The sequence below is a fragment of the Numida meleagris genome, chromosome Z (genome assembly GCF_002078875.1).
Source record: "Numida meleagris isolate 19003 breed g44 Domestic line chromosome Z, NumMel1.0, whole genome shotgun sequence".
In the NCBI taxonomy this organism is placed as follows: Eukaryota; Metazoa; Chordata; class Aves; order Galliformes; family Numididae; genus Numida; species Numida meleagris.
Genome location: NC_034438.1, coordinates 25,577,597 through 25,602,058, shown reverse-complemented (window position 1 = coordinate 25,602,058; position 24,462 = coordinate 25,577,597). Strand labels below are relative to the sequence as shown.

The following is a 24,462-nucleotide window of genomic DNA, read 5'->3' as shown; positions in this document are numbered from 1 at the left end:
AAAATTAATGGCTCTATTAATGGAAGCAATATTAATGAAATGAGAATGGCACATCTCTAGTCCATGAAGCTCATCTCAGTGAGTTTGTGTAGGGCAAGCATTTACACAGTGGACTGCTAAGAAGGTTTCTTCAAAAAGCAGAGTTAGATCTGCCTGTGATTGCTTGCCTAACACTTGGGAGAGCTGTTGGGTGCATTTTTGGTCTTTAGTTCTTGATTTGTTTGTTTTTTCAAATTTTGGTAGTGCCCAAGTCAACACTGAGGTCAGAGTTCTTGTGCTAAGCTTTGCTCAGAAGGAGTAGATACAGTATTATTTGTATTTATTTCAGACGACTTAATGAAATATGCTAAGTAAGTTTTGCATATTTAACACAAGTTCATTTTTGTCTCTAAAACTTTTCAAACACAGGACCAGCATGTTTCTTCAGCCTTAACTTCTGCTGTCTTTTCACTCTGATAACCTTTTGTTCCTTCCAGAACAAATTGGAACATGAAAAGTGTTCTTGCTTAACAAATTTTTTGATGCTATGAATCAGTTACCTACAAATTCTACTTGAAAAAGAAGAAAAAAAAAACCAAAAAAACAGAAACAAACAAAAAAAACCCTGCACATTCTAGTTCGCCTTGTCTAAAATATGGTTGAAGTATGTGTGTAGTTGAATACAGCTGTGCTGCAGTTGTTGAATGCCCTTATGGAAAGTTTATGAAGGGTATGCAATATGCAGTGGAAACTTTTAGAAGAATTAAAAATATCTCTCGTTTTCATAGAGATAAAATGGAAATATTGAAAATAATGGTGCATCTGATTTTTTTTGTGTGTGTGTGTCTTTAGCCAGTATTAGATTTATACTGTACTTTGAAATGCTCTCTTTGCAGTAGAGATGATCTCATAAAAAACATTGTTGCAGTTAAAATAAATAGTTTAGGAAATTCCACTTTAAGGAAGATGTAGAGAGCTGTTAAAAGTAAAAATGTACTTAGCAATTTTATAAATAGCAGTATAATTATCCTTTTTGGAGAGAAGATAAGAACTACATTCTTACAGCTGCACAAATCATTGTCTGCTATGTTTAAAACTGCTCACAGTATACTAGATGTTTTCATTGCTAACTTGTGTATCATAACAGATGTTAACTTCCACGTCTGTGATACTGAGGAAAGTGCTCCTCTAGTTGGAGACACTCAAAAGCATATTTTATTAAAACACATTTTCCTGCTTGCATTCTATGCTTTTCTGAAAGAATACGTCAAAATAATAAATAATATTAAATAATATTAGTACTATAGTCATGTAAGTAAAATAGCCATTTAGTGTTCACAGTTGCATTGTTTTAAGTAAAAAACATTTCTGTATTTGGTATCAGGGTAGTAGGAGATTGTTCACATAATATGGTGTTGCATACATTTTTAGTGTCGGGACCAACTGATAATCTTATTGACTCAAGTTATACCAGTAAATCATCAATAGCTCATAATTTTTTCCTTTTCTTGTTTTTCTGAAGCAGCATGTCTTTTAATGCTGTCATTCACAAACACTTGGTAGGCAAGCTGAGAAGTTTCTGTGATGTCATGATGTGTTTTTTGACCAAGGGTGGCTGAAATTGTTTGTTCATCCCTCACATTTTCACTTCTGTTTTGTCTCTCTGTACCTGTTTTTCAGTGTAGTGTACTCCTGTGAAAGAGATGCCAGTATTGTATTGGTACAAGAGCACTTAGGCTTCAGGTGTAGCTATGGCACACACTAAATCTAGTAGGCTTTTTTTGGCTGAAATGAGCAACTCTAGTTATGTTTCCTACTATTGCAGGTGATACACTGTAACTTGTATATAGTAATGTTTTTCGCAGCGCAGTAGGCTTCCTGTGTATACATTATAGTTCTTACAGCAATTATCTTGAATTTTGTTCATGATAATGCAAGATCCTTACGTACTCAATCAAAATATTACTGCAGCAACCTCAATATAACAATTTTGAAAACGTACCTAGGATGAATAAAGTTTTATGTTAAAAATAAATGGGTAGTGTGGGGTGTTCGGGGTTTGTAATGTTGGTTTTGGTGTGGGTTTTTTTTTTTTTTTCAAAGGTACTGACTAATGTGGTTTTTGTTTTTTGTTCTTGTCCCTCAGTGCCTTTGCTACTCTAGAAGAGGAGGCTTGTACAGAGCTTGTTCCTTATCTTGCATATATACTTGACACTTTGGTCTTCGCATTTAGTAAATACCAGCATAAAAACCTGCTTATTCTTTACGATGCTATAGGAACTCTAGCAGACTCTGTAGGTCATCATCTAAATAAACCAGTGAGTATACCTTACATTCTATAAAAACACTCATCATACATTGAAAACCTGGTTCAGTATTTTCTATATTGTGTTTTACGCATTATAGAACAGGAATACTGACCTTTCCTTGTAGGTTTTGATGGTACTAAATATTTGCATGAAAAATACATAGACTGCATTTACTTTATCCACTATTCAAATATTCCAAATTTTGTAAAAGTGGATGTAAGTATACTGGTTTCTGCAATGAGCCTCTTGTCATGACTATTTTGTTTTCAGATTTTTTCAGCATGTGATTTTTTCAGGATGTGTATCAATATAAATATTAAATGAAACATAAGAGGAATTTGTGGAATGTGTGCTAATTCCTAATGGCCACTTTTTTTTTTTAAACTACTTTCAGCTGCTCTGTGTGTCTTTTCCTATGTAGTGGGGCATATTGTCAGCAGAAATTGTTTGAGAGAGGTAGAAACATGCAACTTACAAATAAAAAACACAGATAATGCAGAGGCAAATGCTCTAGTATGGGGCTTTTTGCTGTTTTTTTTTTCAACATACATTTGTTAGTAGAATGCATATATGTCACATATTGTATGCATCTTCTTATGATGACTATTTAAATTTGCTGTATTTCTCTGTTGCGCTTCGTATGACATAGATCCACTAGATTTAATCAATTTGAGTTGTTGCTATGGCACTTTACTTGCTGTTCAAGACACCCCACCATGAAAGGACCTCTTTTTTGATCACTTTGGCCTTTTGATATAACCTAGAGGAAGATAAATGCAAGCTCTTGTTCTGGTGGGACTTTCTTCAGTCACTTAGAATATTGTGATTTTGGACGTAGCATTAGCTGACAGTTTTTGCAGGCTATTAGGCTATCTTCTGGGAGCAGTAGCACTAATACAGGGATGCCTTGCTTGATGTCCTTGCGACTGAACAGAAGATCAAGCAGCTTGTTTCAGAGTGCTGAAGTTTATCCTTCTAGATCAATAGAAAATTACTTTCTTCATGTGTGGTTACTTGCTTGAGGATGATGTTTCAGGAATATGGGATAATCAGGTTGTAAGAGCAGGGTAGTGTGAAATGATTGAGAAATGCAAGCGGCAGATTGCATTGCTGGTTTAAAAAAGGTAAATCCATATGCCCTGCAGCAGTCATAAATTTCTAAGAACCCAGACAGGTATGGAAACTTGCAAAACTGAAGCCAAACCTGGAGGAAACAATCCACTCTTCAAAGGGCTTACATGCCTCAGTGGAAAAAAAAATCTTAGAACATAAAATATAAACTCTAATATTAAACTGCTTCTGCATATTACAGTGATTGGTTTACAGCACATCAGTTTCCTTTTGTTGAAAAAGTAGAAGTGATTCTTATTATATCAGTTCTCTGGCCTGGAAATAAACCAGCATGCAATTAAGTGTTTCAACAGCTGATGCATTTTCATCCTGAACAGGAATATATTCAGATGCTAATGCCCCCATTAATCCACAAGTGGAACATGTTGAAGGATGAAGATAAAGATCTCTTTCCTCTATTAGAGGTAAAAGTTAAAATTTGAATATCATCTATAAACTTCTTTTACGAGTTACACTTTCAGCTCAAGAATCTACCAACTAGGAAGTGTAACTGCAAAGGCTTACAGAAGAGCTTGTAGCAGAAGCCACTTAAATTTATTTTCTGCCATTCTAGTATGTTTTCCCTGGGGATCTCATTATCTTTTTTTAATGGTTATATTCTTTCCTCATTTTCTTTTCCTACCCCCATTGAAACTACTGTGAGACAAGCTGAAGTTATGAACCAGATTGTGTGGTCTATTTTCTGTGCTTTCCAAATGTAAAGCAGGAAAGCACTTTTAGAAAATTGCTTTCATAACTTTTAAGCAACGTTAAGGCTTACACATGATCAAAATATTAAACCTTAGTGTAACTCCTGGGGTGAATTAAGTAAATGTCTTTATATATGCTTAGAGATGGCCAAGAAAGAAGATACTGCTGCCTGAGAAATGTTGTCAGCTGGCATGTTTGAGAGAATAGCAGTTAGCTGACATTTCCCTTGGCTGAGCTAATTGTTACAGCCATTCTAGGTTGTGTGTTCACTTAAACAGTAATATTGGATATACTTAAAATGCTAATGTTTTTTAATTTACCTCTCATAAGTAAAAGGCTCTTGGGTGAGGTGAGGAAGATTTGACTTTTCTTTCTCTCTCTCTCCTTTTTTTTTCTTTTTTTTCTTTTAATTCCAGTGCCTGTCGTCAGTTGCTACTGCCTTGCAATCTGGCTTTCTTCCATACTGTGAACCTGTGTACCAGCGTTGTGTAAATCTAGTGCAGAAGACCCTTGCACAAGCCATGGTAATTCTCTATTGCTGTTCCAATGTTTTCAGAGTAACTCATTCAAACAGTGTATGGCCTAGACAAGCTCAAGCAGTGGGCCCAGGAGAACCTCATGAGGTTCAACAAAGCCAAGTTTGGGGTCGTGCACCTGGGTTGTGGCAACACCCAGTATCATTGTAAGCTGGGGAATGTAAAGATGGAGCACAGCTTTACTGAAAAGGACTTGGGGTACTGGCCAAAGACAAGCTGGACATGAGCCACCAGTGTGTCCTCACAGTCCAGAAAGCCAACTGCATCCCGGGCTGCATCAAAAGAAGCGTGGCCAGCAGGGTGAGGGAGGTGATCCTGCCCTACTCTGCACTGGTGACACCTCACCTCGAGTACTGCATCCAGATGTGGAGTCCTCAGTACAGGAGAGACATGGACCTGCTGGAGTGTGTCCAGCCACAAAAATGATTCAATGGGTGGAACACCTCTCCTACAAGGACAGACTGAGAGAGCTGGGGCTGTCCAGCCTGGAGAAGGGAAGGGAGACTGTCAGGTCTCTCTGGGGAGACCTGATAGTGGCATTTCAGTATGTAAAGGGGTGCTCTAAGAAGGAGGGGGACGGACTCTTCAGGAGGGTCTATTGCAATGGGACAAGGAGAAATGGTTTCAAACTTGAGGAGGGGAGATTTAAAGTCTTCTATGGTGAGGGTGGTCAGGCACTGTAACAGATTGCTGAGAGAGGTGGTGAATGTCCCATCCATGGAGATATTCAAGATCAGGCTGGATGGGGCTCTGAGCAACCTGATCTAGCTGTATCTGTCCCTGTTCATTCCAAGTGAGTTGGACTTTAGAGGACCTTTAAAGGTCCCTTCCTACTCAAATAATTCTGTTTCTATGAGCTATGTAAAGTTAGGTGTTGTCAGGGACATCTGTAGTATAACATTGAATCTCTAAATGAAGCTACAGTTCTGAAACTGTTTTTTACTGTTTTGCATACCCCTGAGAAAATGTAATTCTCATTCTGAAAATGCATGTTTATCTGCTGCAGTTGCACAATGCTCAACCAGACCAATATGAGGCTCCAGATAAGGACTTCATGATTGTGGCTCTTGATTTACTCAGTGGTTTAGCTGAAGGTCTTGGAGGCAACATTGAACAGCTGGTAGCTCGGAGCAATATCCTTACACTGATGTACCAATGCATGCAGGTGAGATGAGAAACTGTTTTATCCTAGGATTTTCTTTAAGATGATCAGAAAAACTTCAGGAATTGTCATATTTCTTCTTTTTCTCTTTAGGATAAAATGCCTGAAGTACGACAGAGTTCTTTTGCGTTGTTAGGTGATCTGACAAAGGCGTGTTTTCAGCATGTTAAGCCTTGCATCGGTATGTTTCCTTTGCATATTAAACAATTAACTTGTTTTACAGACTGATAAAAGTCCACTTTAGCTACTGTTAAGCTCCTTTTTTCTATGTCTCGCCTTGTCATGTTGTATATTTTCATATTCCTTTATCAGCAAGGGACTACAGCTTTTTTTCCTTCAAACTGTGCATTTAAAAGATGAGGTTTTTCAGACAGTGTAAAGCATTCATTTTGCTGCTTGATTTTTACCATGTAAAAGCTGCTTGTTCTGCTGGAATATATATAAAGATGTACTTAATTAGAACAGTTGCTTCATTTGATTTATGAATTTGTAGTTTTTACTTTTTTTTACTAGACACTGCATTAAAATTATAGATAGATGCACTATATATACTAGGCAGCCAGACGACTAGCTCATCACTCGGGCTTTAAACTAGAGCTACTGGGATAAGGGGCTGTACTGCAGAATGACAGAGAGCCAGGGAACATATTCACTTTAAGAAACAGCAGGAGAAAACCTCAGATTTTTCCTGGAAGTTTGTGGGAGGACTCCTCTAGGAAGGTAATGCATCCAAAAGCTCAGCTGTAGTGCCTCTATTCCAATGCACACAGCATAGGAAATAAGCAAGAGGGGTTGGTGCACTATGGTGCACTTGGAAAACTACGATCTTATTGCTATCACAGAAACGTGGCAGGATTACTCACATGACTGGAATACCACCACTGAAGGCTATGAGCTTTGTAAAAGGGATAGGCAAGGTAGGAAGGAGTGGTGGTGTTGTCCCCTATGTTAAGAAGACTATGTTATAGACTACAAGGAGCTCTCTCTGAGAAACAGTCAGGAGCAGACTGAGAGCCTGTGGGTTAAAATTAGAGACCAAAAAAGGAGAGCTGGTGGTTAGAGTCTACTACAGGCTGCCTGATCAAGGGGAGCCTGCCGACGAGGCCTTCTTGCTTCAGCTGCAAGACGTGTCGTGTTCACAGGATCTCATATTGATGGGGGATTTCAACCACCCAGATAACTGCTGGGAAAACAACACAGTGAGCTGCAAGCAAGCCAGGAGACTCCTGGAGTCCATTGGTGATAACTTTCTGGTGTAGGTATTGGACAGGCCCACCAGAGGTGAAGCCTAGCAATGCGGAAGGAATTGTTGAAGAGGTTAAGATTGAAGGAAGCCTGGACTGCAGAGACCATGTCCTGGTCAAGTTTGTGATCTTGAGGAATGTGAGCCTGGCAAAGAGTGAAGTCAGGACTCTGAACTTCAGGAGATAGTACTTCAGGCTCTTTAAGGAACTGTTGGACAAGATCTCTTGGGAAATTGTCTTTAGAGACAAAGGAGTGGAGCAAAGCTGGCTACTCTTTAAGGGATTCCTTTCTGAGATGGAAGAGCTCTCCATCCCCAGAATAAGAAAGCAGGCAGAGGAAGCAGGAAACTGGCATGGCGTGGCATGGCAAGGACCTGCTGGTCAAACTGAGGGAAAAGAAGGGCATGTACAGGCAGTGGAAACAAGGACATGTCATCTGGGAAAAATACAGGGATGTTGTCCAGACATGCAGAGATGGGATCGGGAAAGCAAAGGCACAGATGGAATGGATGTTGGCAAAGGATATTGAAAACAACAAGAAGAGGTTTTACATTTGGCAGAAGAGACAGTACAAAGGCAGTTGTGGTGATGAGCAGTGTCCCTCAGGGGTATGTCTTGGGACCGATACTCTTTAATGGTGACATAGGGGATGCGATGGAGTGTACCCTCGGCAGATTTATTGATGACACGAAGCTGAGTGGTGCAGTTGGTATGGTAGAAGGGATGCCATCCAGAAGGACTTTGATAAACTCAAAAGCTGGCCCACGTGAGCCCAGTGAGGTTCAACAAAGGAAAGTGCAAAATTTTGCACTTGCATCAAGGTAATCCCAGATATGTATACAGATTGGGAGAAGTCCTTGAGAACGGCCTTGCTGACGAGGACTTAGGCATCTTTGTAGAGGAGAAATAGAATATGAGTCGGCAGTGTGCACTTGGAGCTTGGAAGGCCAATGGTATCCTGGGCTGCATCTGAAGAGGGGTGGCCATCAGAGTGAGGGAGGTGATTGTCTGTCTCTGCCCTTGCAAGGCCCCTTTGGAGTATTGCTTCCAGGTCTGGGGCCTCCAGTAAAGGAAAGATGTAGAGCTTTTGCAGAGAGTCCAGAGGATGGCCACGAGGATGTTCAGGGGGGTGAAACATCTCTCCTATGAAGACAGGCTGAAGGAACTGGGCTTGTTCAGCCTGGAGAAGAGAAGGTGGCAGGGAGATCTCATTACAGCCTTCCAGTATTTAAGGGGAAGATTATAAACTGGAGGATAATCAACTTTTTATATGGGTAGATAGTGATAGGATGAGGGGAATTGGTTTTAAACTAAAGGAGGGGAGATCTAGGTTAGAAGTCAGGGAAGTCGTTCACTGAGAGACCAATGAGGTGCTGGCACAGGCTGCCCAGACAGGCTGTGAATGCCACATCCCTGAAAGTGTTCAAGGCCAGGTTGGATGGCCGAGGCAAACTGACCTAGTACTTGATCTAACAGTTGGCAACCCTGCCTGTGGAAGGGGGGTTGGAACTTGATGATCCTTGAGGTCCTTTCCATCCCAAGCCATTCTATGATTCTATTAGCTATAAAGAAAGTGGAGAACTTGGCTGGAAGGTGTGTTTTGGCTTGGCTGTTGTTTGTTTTGGGTGTTTCTTTTGTTTTTTTTTTTTTTTTTTTTTTTTCAGTAGGAATGTAACATCAATTATGTGCTTCCACAGTATTTGCTATCATATCCTTCAAATGTTCTTGATATACACTTTGCCAAATGTAAGCTTTGATAGGCTTGGGAATGTAAAGTTCATGTGGTAGATGCTATGATAGATGTGATGGCCTTCTGGGTCATTCTTTTGTTGTTAGCACAGTTGAATACATAGTTATCTAAATGACTCAAGAATTGTTCAGTCGTGTTATAAAACTACAGGTGCTTGTTACTGGGTTGCTTTTGCCTTCTCCTCTACTCCAGTTAGGGAAGGAGAGAAAGAGGGTTTACAGAGTTGCATAAAGATAAAGCCTATTAGAAGCATTTTAGAATCATAGTTCGAAAAGATTTGCATTGATCTACTTAGATTCTAAAATCCAAGTTAATCTGATATATAGCAGAAATACAGCTCTCATTAACGCGTGTCACATTTTCCAAGTATTTAAGTAGGCTTACAAAAAACCACTTCTTTTTATTTTTCTAATGTTGTTCTCTTTAGCTGATTTCATGCCCATTTTGGGAACCAACCTAAACCCTGAATTCATTTCTGTGTGTAACAATGCTACCTGGGCGATTGGAGAAATCTCCATCCAGATGGGTAAGATTTTTTTTCTTTGAATCTTTGCACGTTTAGCGTGGTTTGTCTTGTTTTGATCTTGTTTGTTTGCTTTTAGTTTTTAGTGATACTTTCATGTTGAAACTTAAGTTTGAGATTTGTCCTTGATAGTAAATACAATGTATCAAATCTACTTAGATTGTATATATTAACAATCATTTTCTTCTAAATATTTCTTTTTGACTATTTCAGGTATAGAGATGCAGCCTTATATTCCAATGGTGTTGCACCAGCTTGTAGAAATAATTAACAGACCCAACACACCAAAGACATTGTTAGAGAACACAGGTACCCAAAAACTGAAGCATTTGTGCTGAAGAAATTACAGATTTTTTTTTTATTTTAAAAATTACGTAGAGGAATAACACCAGAACTGACTGTATTGCAATGTATTTGGCTTTTTAAAGCGAAAACAACTCTGTTTTGCAAAAGCTCTTACAAGTCTCAGTCTTGCATCAAATTTTCTATCGTATATCTGGATTCTTAAAGTTGTTGCTTTCTCATCTCTATAACAGTATATTTGTCATCTATTTGATTTTTTTAAGTATTCTTCCAATTTTATGTATGTATTTACCTATAACAAATATATACAGTAACACTTACGGCTTTATTTTAGCCTCATTTTAATATATGCAAGTCCTTATGCATGTGCACTGTGTATGTTTGTAGTGTTTGAAACAAATATGATTGGTACATATAAAAAACTAATAGATTCTTTGAAATAAAAAAAAAAAGCTGTTTTTTAAAATACTAATTTGTGAGATCACCAAAATCTAGATCTGTGATGGCATTTTTACTCCCAACATAGCTGAAATCATGTACAACTTCTATTACCTGGTCACAAGAAATAAATAAGTAATTCTGAAAGCAAGCCTAAAATTGGCACACATGTTTTATGTTCTCGCCAGTAGCTGTGCCTTCCAAACTGGAAACAGTTCCCAAACTGTGCTGGAATTTCTGAGGCTTGTTTCTTTTGCATTTATAGAGGGCATGTTCTGGTAGGAAGAACACCTTCCATACTTCAAGCAGAGTTTTATTAATAATTTGACAGGTTTCTCATTCACTAATTGAGAATCCTTTTATGTCTGTTTGAAAACTAATTTTCCTGTAAGAAAATATTAGCTTAGTCATTATAACATGACACGATTGAAAATTATGCAACTTTGTTTTATGCTTAGCTTGAAGTAAATTGGAGAGAGATTTTCAGTGCGTATTTCTCCTCCGGTGTTCTCTAAATGTAAGAGCTGCACTTTACCTACATCTCTCCTACTATTCTCAGTTTAGTATGGAAGGTGAACTTGAAGGAAAAATACGTAGTTGTGACATAAAATAGGTACTGCCTTTTGATAAGATAATTTTGGAGCAAATGTGTACTTGTTTTCAAATAGACCGTGAAATAGTATGTCAGTATAAATTCCTTCTCCCACAACTCCTGACCCCTTTCCTCTTCAATGATGGATGTGTAATACCTGTAACTGGGAGGCATCCAATACTTAAACTTTTGCTTCTATCACTGTTATGGAATTTTTGGAAGCATCCAAACACTGACACTTTCTTTATCCTCTTAATAGTTACTTTAAATGTGGATGCATAACTGCAAATAAATGTTGAGTGTGGTGTACTTATAATAAGTTTGTTGTGGGATATTGTGCTGCATGTCACTGGTATGTGCAAGAGTATTACAGTTTTCTGCTTTAGCTTGCTATGTAATGAGCCATGAGCACACTTTTACAGAAACAGGAGACTATGTTAAGTGAAAGTAGTAGTATTGAAAGTGAATACATGTCAAAAAGTTGATCTCTGACAGAAGTTTCTATTGCTTGTAGAAACTGTAGCTGTGGAAACTTTTGGATAAAACTTAAGTGTATTTTAATTTGATACTTGTATTTGAAAAGCAGTTCAAATACATTTGAGTGAGTTAGATCTCCTGAACATTTAAAATCCTGTGTATTGAAATACTGCATTGCAAGTGAGCAGCAGCTATCATGGAATGGTTAAAATTCATACTACTAGTATATCCTACACCAAACTTTTATTGGAGAAAGCATCATCTGCTTTATTGCATGTTTCATGAAACTGTTCACAAATGCCTGTTTAATTAGAGTGTTGCATAGTATGTCCCTTGAACATAGGTTTCCTTTCTCTGCTTCATATAAATCTGCTGGATTTTAGTATTATTCATGTATTTTGCTTCAAGTAATCCTGATACATTATTCCCCACCCTCTCCTTTTTCTAAAGATTAATCTTTTGTGAGTTGAGCAAACACCATTAAAACACAGTTGTAAAATATTTTCTTCAGTCTGTCCCTCTATAAAGGACTCACCTACCAAATCATATGAAGAAGCAGTTTTGCTTTTCATGTGTACTTATGCCTTTGCATCAGAAGTCAGATTATTATATGACTTTTATGAGGAAGACTGTTGTAAGAAGAATAAATTGGTATTAGAGCAAATAACTGCGAAGTTAATTCTTTGAGTTAGCAAGCAATTTAAATTATCTACAAGATTATAAAGAGAACAAATGTTTGGTTTTCCTAAAGAATTTTCATCTATTTAGCATTCATAGCCAGATCACAGTATATTTAATGTAAACATACTTCTAAACATATCATTAGTCATAGATAGTTATATTAAAAACTTGAATTCTAAATATTGAAGACATGTTTAGGGTACTTTATAATAAAGTCAAAAATTCCTTTTATTAAGAGAATCCATAATAATACATTTGAATAAAATCTCAGTAGTGCATGGCAGGTAAATTTAACATAAAGGAAGTGAAGGGGGCAGAATGACTGCATACATCAGAAAGCCTTTTGTTTTTTAAATTGTGTTTTTGGTGTTCTCTCATTTACTTCTTTAATTTTTCTTTTACCCTGGAAAGTATACCATATATGTTGCTGCCTCTTATTTTAGGGGGTGGTAATAAACAGCACTGGTGAAATCTTATGTTTATTATCATACACAGATTCTGTTGGTTTCTGTTTCTGAGTTATTTGTTGTTTTTTCTTTATTTTTTCTCCTCCCCCCTCATTTGCTCATGTCTTGGTTGGCGTTTGGTGGTGTATAACCGTGATTGCGTTACCTTAGCAATAACAATTGGTCGTCTTGGTTACGTTTGTCCTCAAGAGGTGGCCCCCATGCTACAGCAGTTTATAAGACCCTGGTGTGTATTATTCAATCTTTTTTTTTTTAATTCATTTTTCTTCACTCTCTTTCTTTCTTTCTTCTCTCTATCTCACTTTTAGATATATTTTCAGTTGGTTACAAAATCTCAATCCTTAATCATTGCCAACCATGTGACTAATCTTGTCCTATCAGGTTTGTGAGTTTTCAGTAGCACCGTCATGTATTTTTTTATGTTGTGGCTAACGACTAATTTATGCATGGGATAAGATTGTCACATGCTTGCTGTGTTAAAGCTTGACTATGAAAGAGCGTTTTAAAATCCACCAGAATGGTAATACAATGCATGCCAATACTGTAAAATTTAAACTGTGCATTACTTCACTTAAAAAAATCAGTCCAAGGCTTGAAATGCTGTAAGGAATATATGTTTATGGACCTGTTTTATGTATAAAATAGCTTGCTTGCTGCTGTAAAAGTTAAATAACTGTTCTGTAAGTGGTATCTGACATAATTCATACTGTGATAGTATTATATGTTCTGCTTCTAATAATGATAGTTACTATAAATATTTCAGATACATGTTTCTTTTGTATTTAATGGAATACAGGTCACACTTCATAAATGGTGCAACAGGAGAACAAGGTTCTGGAGATGATAGATAATGGAAATATGCTAGTAAACACTGCAATAACTGTTTTCCTAACTGTTTACAATAGTGTTTAAAATCATTTTATCTGTGTGGCTTATTCCATCAAATACTGTCATCTAGATCTGACTTGATTGAATGACAGAGTGATAAAAGTAGCTAAGATTTTCTCTAACTTACTAGGTGCACCTCTCTCCGGAACATAAGAGACAATGAGGAAAAGGACTCAGCATTCCGTGGGATATGTACCATGATCACAGTCAACCCCAATGGCGTATTCCAAGTAAGATGCATGAATAGATCTTATTTTTTTTCATTTACTCATGTAAAATGTATTAAAAGATGTAAAAGGAATATTGACAAGTTCAGTTTGATGTTGATTCGGTTCAGAACATGATGTGGCTTTACTTTGAGGTCAAGAAGACCAAAATGTTTACATTGCAGTGATATGTATCATGATACTTCTGGATTTCTTCTTCGGTGGAAAGGAGGAGAAGAGATGTTAAAAGTCAGTTTTTGTCTTCTACTTAAAAAGAATATGTAAATAATGAACTCTGACTAACATTGTGAATGTTGCAATATTTCTGTCAGTGTTTTGTGAGGAGGATCTGTATGAAAATATAAGGCAAAATCTGATGTATTAAATCCTATTGTTCAGGTGTAATCTAGGCTTTAAAAAAATAAAAGAACACAAATAATAACTACCCCTTCATTCTTAAAACTTGAGAAGGGAAGATTTTGTTTTAACTATTTAAGCAATATATCTAAAGTTGACATGACAAGGAAGATGCTCTTCAAAATAAATGTACGTGTCAAGAATAGAATGTTACTTGTTCTTTAGTCTCCACAGCTCCAAAGTTAAGCTATGCCAATGTAATATTTTGTGAGAGGAAAATGAAGGTGAATTTCCTTCTCTGCCTGAAATCCCTCTCCATGAGACACAAGAATTGAGCCTCTTTCTTGTTCTGAATGTTTCAGGTGATTTCACTTATGTCTTGTTCTGTACTTGTTATTTCCCTTCTTTTCTGCTGTCCATTTATCCTTTCACACAACCTAAGGGGAGCAGAAAATTAAACACTACTCTCATTTTCCCATCTCTCCTATGCAATAGTTATCTTTGGTTCTTATCAAAATACACGTGCAATGTCAACTTAATTATTGAAGAGTGGTATCTTAGCAATATAATAAGAAATGAAACGCATAACAGCAGATGAACTATGTTGCAAGGATTATGATATAGCTTTGGTTTTGAACATCCTGTGTGTTCCTAAAATGAATTCTCTCTGCTTGAAAAAATACAGCTGCTTTTTTCCAACTGGGGATTTATGAGACGAAGTTATGAGTGTGGTCTTATTTGTTGCTTGTTGTTTAAAATGGTTTGTTTTGGAATTTGAATGATTGAACTGAAATTCAAATTCAGGTTAACGAGTTGTGTTGTGAGAGCGGAAGGTGTTGTGGTTTCAGTTTGCCCTTTTTTGTTGTTGTGTAAAACCTCATTAAACAAAGATACCCCCACTATTAAAATATATATATTTATATTTCTGTACAACTAAGCATGAATAATTTACCATTATTGCCTGCATTAACTGGAAATAAAATAAGTTTTTGAATTAGGATCAGAAAAACTTGTACCATTAGTAGAATGAGTTGAGCACTGTTTCCAGACCTATAAATTGGGGTTTCTAACCTGTGTGATTGTTTAATCTTATAGGATTTTATTTTTTTTTGTGATGCTGTTGCATCGTGGATTAGCCCAAAAGATGATCTCCGAGACATGTTCTGTAAGGTAATGTTTCTCATATGACAGTATATCCTGATTATGGCTCGGGATCCTGTTTCTTTCTTGCTGCGTATTTCAGTCAGTACTTCCTGTATTTGAGATTATGGAAGTTTCTTTGTAAAGTCATAAGCTTTCAGACAAAACATCAAAAACAATCTGAAGGGTTTTTTTTGCCTATATTTACTTAAGTGCATGCAAGTTATTACAAACTTCTTTATAATGGTGTTGGAAAGTTCACTTAGGATTTTAGTTGAAAATATAATCATCCTCAGAGGGCTTTTCATAATGCCAGTCTACAGCATTTTGACTGCATTTTGAAAAACAGGATTTTTTATACCACATTTAAGTTGTCTTTGCTCTAGAAAATGATATATGTATAGTTCAAGATGTTTTTCTTTTGCCATGAAAAAGTCCACTTTATTTTACGGAAATGTCTAGAAGATTGCAAATGAAAAATATTACAGTGCTATCCTGTTCTGTTTGTCTTGCTTCTTGGATGAACAGATCTTCAGGGAACTCATGTACACTGAATATAGGATATATATCCTAGACAACTTGTCAACAGAACTTAAACAAAAGAACTGACTGCTTTATGTAAAATAAGCAACAAACAAAAAAAAAAAAAAAACACCACCCTGAAATTGTTTTAATTAATGTCTTAAGTTAGGAAAAATAAACAAATAAAACCCCTTATTTCAGTTTCTTGTGCAGATTATTCTACCTGTTCAGTAAGCATCTTTGTTTTAGGAGAGATATGTGTCAGAAGTTAATGAAATTTCCTCCTAAAGCTGAAATAGAGTATATTTCCAAGAATGAGTTAGGATCGTGGGCCAGTGTTGCACTTTCTCTTGAACTAATGCCAAGTTGTCTTCTTCCGTGCAAGAGTGGAGGCAAAGCTTTCCTCAAGTGATAGCATATGAATGTTTTAGATTATCTTCTCATTTGACTGAATCCTTTTGCCAACTGAATAACAGATTGTGCCATTTAGTAACAATGGAAAAAACCTTTTTCGTAGTCCCCTGAAGTCTTTTTGTGTGATTTTTTTTTTTTTGTTAATTGGCATCAGAGCTGATAGAGGAAATAATCCTTCCAAGAGCATGGGTAAGGCAGCTGTCAGTGTTGAAATCTCTCACATACTCTTAAAAATTTTATCACTTTTTTTTTTTTAAAGGCGAGACATCTGAAGACACTAGCTGAAGTTCATCTAAAACAATACTGGAAGAGGATTTATTTAATTACTATTTTTTTAAATGTTCCTTTTATCATACCAAAACATTTTTAGATTTCTTTTGTAGTTTTGGTAGCTGGCTAATCTGATGGCGTAAGGAAAGAAAGGTTAACCTGTTTTTGGAAGGGCTCCTTAATGGAGAAAAATGGTTAAATTAATTGTAATGTCTTTACTGTTACATCTGGTTTAAGGACAGCTCTTTTTGAAAATGTTTTATCAAGAGTGAACTTGATACTATGAGCTTTAAATTTGATAGTGCCTTTTCTATGAGCATGTTTTCATGCCAGGACGTTCCACAATTGGGTATCCATGAGTTTAAAAAAGGAAATTAAAAAAACATTGAGATTCTCTGCAGTGGTTTTCTTGTGAGGAAGAGCCTTTCCACCTGCGTTTGTTCTTTCTTATGTTTACCTTTTAATCTACTGTTTTCAGAGCAAAAATACTAAGACCCTTTTCATATAATCATTTAATTTTCATGGTTTTCAGTTAATTTACTATATTAAAGGGTCTAGACTGAAACCAGTTGGTGGTTTTTTTTTTTCCTGTCTCTTTTGCTGACTTTTTTACTGCTGTGGGTTCCTGTTGTTTCAAAGATTTTAACAACTTCTGTTTTAGTCACAGTTGTCTACAGGTTCCTTGGGAAAACACAGCTTTTATAGGATTGTTTTTAATTTGTGCTGTAAATGAACAGGCATTAATTCTCTAAAGTGCTGTCTATGGTTCTGGATCAATTTTTCTTCCAGAACCTATAACGCGTTTACAAATGTATATAATATAAATATATTATTATATAACCATGTATATAACAATATATAATTTATATTATAATCAAATATATAATAAATAATTGTAACACAGAAGCTGTGTAGTTTGACAAAACATTTAGCATTCTGACATGCCGTAGCTCTGAGATGTAAGTCATGTTACTCAATAAATAATAATTAATATTAATTTGAATGGGTAGCTATATTCCGTAAGTTGTTTTTCTTTTAAAAAGAAAGTCTTTTTTTTCTTTTAAGGGAGACATTAAATGTTAAACAAAGGAAATCTAGTAAATTGGACAATTCAGCTGTACAACTGAGCAGTCTAGAGGATTGAAGGCTATTGCATATGTTGCTTGTGAATAATTAACTTGCATCTTCTGTTAAGTGATTATTTTTACTTACCTCTCATTGCTTTTAGATTCTTCATGGGTTTAAAAATCAAGTTGGGGATGAGAATTGGAGGCGTTTCTCAGACCAGTTTCCTCTTCCCTTAAAAGAGCGCCTTGCAGCTTACTATGGAGTTTAACCTTGTGCATTGTAGCTGCAGTCCCATAATTAGAGGTAAACACGTGAATCTTCCTTCAATAATGGAGTTACATAGCATACTTCCTTCCTATTTCTGCTTTATAAAAAATATTGACTAGATTAAAACTTTGAGATGCACTGTATCAGGTATCATTCCTTCTGAGAAAAAAGAAAGGGATAAAGTTGTACCAAAATCCTGGTAGCTGTAGCAAAAGCAATTGTCTCTCTATAAAAGAGTATGCAGTATGCGTGGTCATGTATAAAGATAAGGTTAGAAGGCTAGGTGTAACAGTGCTGTTCAGGTTTAATAAGCCAAGTAATTAGTGTGATCCTCAAAGCAGCATACTAGACACAGATTCCCTGTGTGTCTTATGGATTAGGGGATAACAGATGTAATCGAAGGTGAATATTTTTCTAGAAGAGGAAGGTGAGCCTAAGACACTATATCCATGTGTAATCCAACACATTCCTATGTACATGTTGGATGGTTTTGGTTCTTAGTCAAGAATATTACCATAATCTGCAGCTCAGCTGTTCATAGAGATTGATGTTTTGGGCAGGATGATGTGTTTATTATGTGATATTCCACTTTACGCACCAATTCAGAGTGGTTACCGTTCTCTCAGAGACTACTTCAACTTAATTAAAGAACAGTGACTGTGGATTCTAGAATGACTATAGTGTACCACCTTGCTTTGTATGCATTTTGTGCAGACTGAATACACAAAGTACCTGTGTATAAAGTAGTGTGATGCTGTGAAGAATTTATTATACCACCCAAAAAAGAAGGCAAGTTAAGTTCCTTCATTGAGTCGTTATATAAATTTGGTAATTGCTGTAGAATATTTGTACAGAAATTATAGGAGTGTATTATGTAATTCAGTAGTGTTGTTGAATGAACATCTATTTAAAAATCAGCTTCATGTTTTTCAGAGTGGCATAATAAATTCTCTCTGAATTCTATGTTTCTTCTGAACAATTGATTAAAAATAAGGAAACTTCAAACACATTAATCAATGAGAATGAGGGCATTTATTTTTGATGTAAGGTTGATTTTTTTTTTTTTCCATCTAATGAAGAGTAATGCAAAGTTGAAAAATAAGTCTCATTTACTCTCCATTTCTATGGAGGAGACAGTATGGCTACCTTGTTTAATCTAGCTAAAAGTGAAATTGTTATGCTGGTAGAATATAAGTTTAATACTTCTTGAACATCGTGACTGCCTCATAATTTTGTACTGAAAGGGCAAAATCTTCTTAAAGATTTCTTCCAAAGTTCTTTTAAAACTTAAATCTAAGCTTGGCTGCAACATTGGAAATGTCAGTGTAGATTTGAAGTATACACTGTTGTCAGGAATAATAGCCTTCCTGTTAAAAACTGACTCTTTGCTTAAACAGACTTATAAAGGGAAAAGCTAGATGCAAATTCTCTTTTAAGCTTAGGTTGATATCTACTGCTTTAAAAAAAAAAAAAGGGCAAAAAAGCTCTCTTTTATGCACAAGTCTGTAATTCAAGTTTCAAAGTAAGGTTTGACTACACCTTTATCTTTTCCTTTACAGGTCCTTCAGTCTGGGAGACTATGAGGGAGCCTCTGCACCCAGGGAAAATGTTACCCTTTACTGGGGGGAAGGGTAAACCAGTAGGGAATACAGTACAATCCCAACCCTACTGGGAGGGGCGGGAGGGAGGTGTTGCCGTCACTGTATTAAGTCGATGTTGGGAAATGTTTTAACATCTGGAGCCTTTGTGGGTGGAAATCTGTCTCCTATTACAACTCTGCACTGGATGTGAAGAAGAAAAAAAGAATCTATTCACAAAACAGCACATTCTGGAATATTGTGGGGATTTGTACCAAAATAAGAACCATATAATTGAACCATAGTGATACGTAAAGAGGAAAACTATTTTGCGCACAATAAAGGAAACCTAAGGATGGGGGTCACAAACAGTAAAAGGCTTTCTTTTTTTTTTTTGTTTTTTTTTTAAGTAAGGATTTTCTACATTATTTCATCCTGCTTGATGGGATTCCTAGGTCTTTGCATGTTAATGAAGAACTACACAAATGAAGTTAGTACAGTTAAAATGCAGCTTGTGTCTGTATTAGGAACAGGCACTTGCAGTGTATGATGTAGAAACATCATAAATTACTAAGGGTTAACTTGGGCAAAATGAAACAACCTGCAAGCTGCCAAATGAGTCACTCCTTTCATTTTTGGGGTAAAGGGAGGGACACTTCAAAGGAGAGATTGACATCTTAATTTTTACATTAAAAAGAATTTAAGGTAGTGGATATGATTTGATTATTGTACTTCATTAGATTTAATTTCTAGAGTAAGGCATTATTCTTAACGTGCAGTTTAAGGTTCAGGCATGCGTTCTGGCTCATAGTGATCAGAAGTAATTTAAATTAGTGGGAAAGTAGCATGCTTGCATCACATAGAGTGAAATTGGTATACATTTACCTATGTTGCGCCAGTTTTGTGTTGCAGTTTACCAATTCAGTATAGCCCTGCATTTAAAGTTCCTTTTCTAAGATTCTGTGGATTTTATTTTTATTAAGAATATAGATATAAAGTACTGTAGTTAACAATTAGGCCTTGAAATACCTTTTAGGATCTGTTAAGAGTAAGATTGATATTGTATTGTGTGTAACCTGCACAATGTGGAAAGCTGATATAGCTGTGCAAAATACTTGCCTCTGTGCTGTCAGTGTGATGTGCTTTCTGCATGGTTATATACTAGTGATTTTATCAGAATCTCTGAAAATGAGTTACATGGTAAGACCTGTTAAAGGCTGCATAAATGTTAGTTGGCACGTAAAGACAGTTGTAGAAGTTGATGACATGACTGCTATATTTGTGTTTATTCCCACTCAACATATTATCTTCTATGCTTTCTTTTTGTTCAAAGCATGATCTTAATGAGATGTTTAAGTTAATGGATGTAATAATGCAGGGTATCTACACTGTATCGGCGCATGTTGGTGGCCCTTTGTGATGTAGTTAAATGCACAAGGGTGCAAGTTTAAAGCTACAGAGTGAAAGTTGGTTTGGATCCTCTTCATTTCATTTGTTTAGCTTTTCTGTTGTGTTTTTTTCTCTACTTACATGTATTCCTGTGAATAAATCCTCGTTAAGTTAACCCTTTACTTTTCCTTCCATGTGTATTTTCTTATGTACTGTGAATGTGAAATTCTAACTGGTACACTTGATCTTGTGTCCATCTGAAAGTGGCAAGTCTTTGTTAATTTAGATTGCCTAAAGAGTATCCCATGATGATAAAGGAAAATGGAGAGATTTTTAACTCTGCTGGTCAGAGGTGAAGCCACACCTTTCCATTTTTCAAGTGCTGCATAATTAATCCGCAAAACAAAATTAAGCCATAACAGCCTTTTTATAGATTTAGTTTCTCACCTTTGCATTGCAGAATGGATACTGGATAACAGTTTTGTTTTCATTTTTGTTTTCTTTTGTTCTTTTTTTTTTTTTAAATTGCTCTTCTTTGCATGGTTCTATTCTGAGTGCTGAATGATTTAGCTGTTGCACTGAAGCTTGAGCTGTGTGAGTGTGAACTTAAAAATAATGTTTAAAAGAGGAATTTTTTTTTTATTTTATGCATGATAGCATGAACATTTTACATGCACCTCCACCCCCACTTTGTTTTTTTTATGCTTGAATAATAGTTTGGACATGTACTGTATGAAGTACATTCAATGATGCTAGTACGTAGTATTTTTAAAAAAATTGCATGTGATAAATTGCTTTTGAATTACATTGCTTTGGTAGCAAATACTAAATTTCTTCTGAACTAATAACTGAAGTAAATTAGAAATAGCTTTAGTCACTGAAAGCAATTAAAAACCCAATTCTAGAATAAGAATGTAGCAAGATGGGGTATTATTTTAGACCCAAACTTGCTTTAAGTGTGTTTAAGCATTAGGTACGAATTTCAGAGAAATGAGAATGGAAATTTCATAAAATAAAAAACAACTAAGTAATACGTACTCTTACGACTGGAATTTGAGTTTAACTAATCTTCTTAAATTTCAGAAAGCCCCTTTAACCAAATAAAACCACCTCATCTCAGATTCATTTAGAATACCACTTTTGTACATACATATATTGATAGGTATTTGTGCAGATGCGAGCTGATCTGGCAGAACAGCAAGTAAAGAAATTAAAATAAGGCAGAAATTAACATTACTGGCAAAGTAGTCTTTTGTATCAGTAAGTTCTCTCATGGTATGTTTTAAAACAAATAAACCATATTCCTTATGCATAATATAGTGCAGAAATTCGCAGAAGCCATTTAAGGTATAATGTGAGGTAAGAAAAGTTCTGAATCTGCATTAACAGTTATAATTCCATTATTGCATCATGGGATATATAAAAAGCATCTTAATTCTTGTGGTGTAGTCTTGACAGTTTTTGAATGTTGACTGAATGTTTATACTGGTAGAATTGTGAGTTTGTCTTTGTTACATTCCAGTGTTTTCTGCCTCTTGGCATGCTAAAAGCACGGCTTACTTCATTTGCTCCTTACACACTGAATAAAGTGCTGTTAGTGTGCTAAACTACAGAAATAGCCGCTGCTAAGTGATGGTGTAGATTTTCTACTTGAATATTTTTGTTGTAGAAACCTCAGGAGGTCAGTGTTTACTGTTTTTATATATGCCTTTCTCCTGTTTTGAGTTTCCCTTTTTGAAGGATTCTGAGAATGAACAAAAGCTGCTGATCAACCTAAGTTGGTAACAGAAAGTATATTTAAAATCCTTATAAATGCAATTTTGGCAGTTCTAAATTGATATTAAATTATTCTTAAGTGAAGTTCAGTACTAAATTTTTGACATTACACATTCAGGAAACTGCTCTTTTCATTTAGGAAAGAAAGATTATAATAGTTCATTACTTTAACCAGTGCAAGCAAAAATAATCAATTTTGTAATTTTTTTCCAAAGCTTGATTATTTTCTAAATCAGTGAATATGTATATAGTTAAATTGTAATGAGCTAATTCTTACGCTTTAGGTTATTGCTCGTTAATGCTTGTACTCAGAAGATACACTTCTAGGAGAATGGATTTAAAATTTATAATCATAATTTTTTAAAGTTAAGAAGTAGCATAAATTTTGTAACTAACAATATTGATACACACTGTGATTTTTTTGTTGTTAGGACTTTTGTGTTAGCATCAATCTTAATTACTTAAACTGCATATATTGTATAATAGTAAAATGTATATTTTAAAACTTCAAGTGGCTTTCCTCAAGCGAAACTCATTGCTACTTAGGAACACTCAAATACTAGCTTTATCTCAGGTGAATACTCTTTTACCCTTTTTGTTCAGAACACATGCTTATAAAAATGTGTCTTAATTATATCAGTTCATGTATTTCGTAGTAGGCAGCTTCTCTGTCTTAAACTTACTCTAAATTAACCTTCTACTGTGGGACAATAATGACTTCTGCTTCACCTATTTTATTCATATTGAATGTATTAACAGGTAAAGGTGCAAAAACATTCTTCCCTTGAGGAGAATACATCCATATTAAAACAACTGAAATATTTCTTGAAAAATGCTTTAAATGCAACATTGTATTGGAAATCTTTTGTTTCAGATTTTGTCAAGGAAAGAAGTTGCAACTTAACACTAATTGCTTCAGTACTTTCATGGGGATAATAGATGCATAAAGCTTCTATATAGGGTCTGAAGAGTAACTTTTTATCTCAGATAAAGGTTAAGCTCAGCAGTGAAATGACTGCCATAAATTAAAAAATAAGAAAAAGAAAAAATCTTGCAGTTATCTCACATAGATGCTGATGTAATTTGCATACATATTTGTTATATATTACATAAATATTTCCAGTAACCTCATCTTGAGTAAATGAAGCTTGATCAGTAGCTGTGTATTGCACTCACCTATGCATTCTCCAGATGACTTGCATCCATCAGTCTAGTAAGTGTTCTTCTCCAATAGAAGCTGTTTTATGTCTGTCACTGATGCTTGTTCTTTGCACTTACGGTTGGAGCAAGCCAGTTTTAGATTATTTTAAATGGGGAAACTCTGGGGTGAGTACTCTTGTTGCTTGCCTTATGGAGTATATTCTGTTAAAATAATAAGGATGCTTACTCACTTGAATGTATGTATGTGAGGGAAGTTAAAATGGCTCTATAAAATATGTATCCCTTTGTGGTGTTACAGTATACTTTTTAAGTAAGCCAAATCCACATCTCTAAGAATTCAGCACTTATAGTATCGTTTTTCTATAATCAATTCTATTGTGCTACTTTCACCTTAGGTATCTCTTTACTTACTTTAGGTGAGAAACAAAACAGAGAAGGCCTGGGTGATTTTTATGGGGATATTTAAAAATATTAGTATCACTAGGTATATTTGGCTGGTGAAGTCTTTAGTGTAATATTATCTTTTTTCATGGGAATAGGTAGGTAGGTATGTTGTACGCTGTCTGACTTGCTAATACTAAACACTTCCAAAATTTTAAATTGGATGCAGTATATGAACAGTTTAAAGTGAAAGATGACTGGATCTTTCTGCTGACAACTTAGGTTGTATGTTTTGCTTGAAAGCTTTAAATCTGATGTTTCTGTATCAGCCACAATGTTGGAATGTTTCCTTCAAACATATCCTGCAACTTCTCAAACTGTACTAAATTGAGTGATCTTTCTTGAAGTCTGCCTCTGTGCTAACAAAACTTCATTTTGAATAGAATATGGTTTTAATTTTTGATAAGCTGCTGAATTTTAAAGAGTTTTTGGGGCCACCAAATATTTTGGATCATGCAGAGAATATATATATTGTACTGTAGTAATTTTGTATTTACGTTTGTATGATGTGACATAATAGATGTGAATGTTAATCACTGCTTGACTATGTTAATAAAGTTGTTTAAATATAGATCTTGCATTCCAATTTTTAATGAAAAATGAAAATTTCGTGTTTCATTATATATTTCCTGAGCCATTAGTGCACTCTCCTGGTTGAGATATGTCAGTTCTGAAATTTGTTCTATAATTAGGTGCATTTTCAG

At 35.5% G+C, this 24,462-nt stretch overlaps 1 protein-coding gene across 3 annotated transcripts in view; it reads left to right on the top strand.

Moving 5' to 3' along the window:
- The window catches only part of TNPO1 (transportin 1), a 56,978-nt gene extending 36,416 nt beyond the window's left edge, over positions 1-20,562 (top strand). For all 3 annotated transcript variants that reach the window (XM_021381451.1, XM_021381453.1, XM_021381452.1), the window contains exons 14-25: positions 2,126-2,297; positions 3,737-3,823; positions 4,526-4,633; positions 5,652-5,810; positions 5,901-5,988; positions 9,229-9,327; positions 9,538-9,633; positions 12,433-12,508; positions 13,301-13,400; positions 14,829-14,903; positions 17,308-17,450; positions 18,974-20,562. In XM_021381451.1, coding sequence (XP_021237126.1) covers positions 2,126-2,297; positions 3,737-3,823; positions 4,526-4,633; positions 5,652-5,810; positions 5,901-5,988; positions 9,229-9,327; positions 9,538-9,633; positions 12,433-12,508; positions 13,301-13,400; positions 14,829-14,903; positions 17,308-17,415 — 1,168 coding nt within the window. In that variant the 3' untranslated portion in view covers positions 17,416-17,450; positions 18,974-20,562. The remainder of the gene's footprint in view (positions 1-2,125; positions 2,298-3,736; positions 3,824-4,525; positions 4,634-5,651; positions 5,811-5,900; positions 5,989-9,228; positions 9,328-9,537; positions 9,634-12,432; positions 12,509-13,300; positions 13,401-14,828; positions 14,904-17,307; positions 17,451-18,973) is intronic.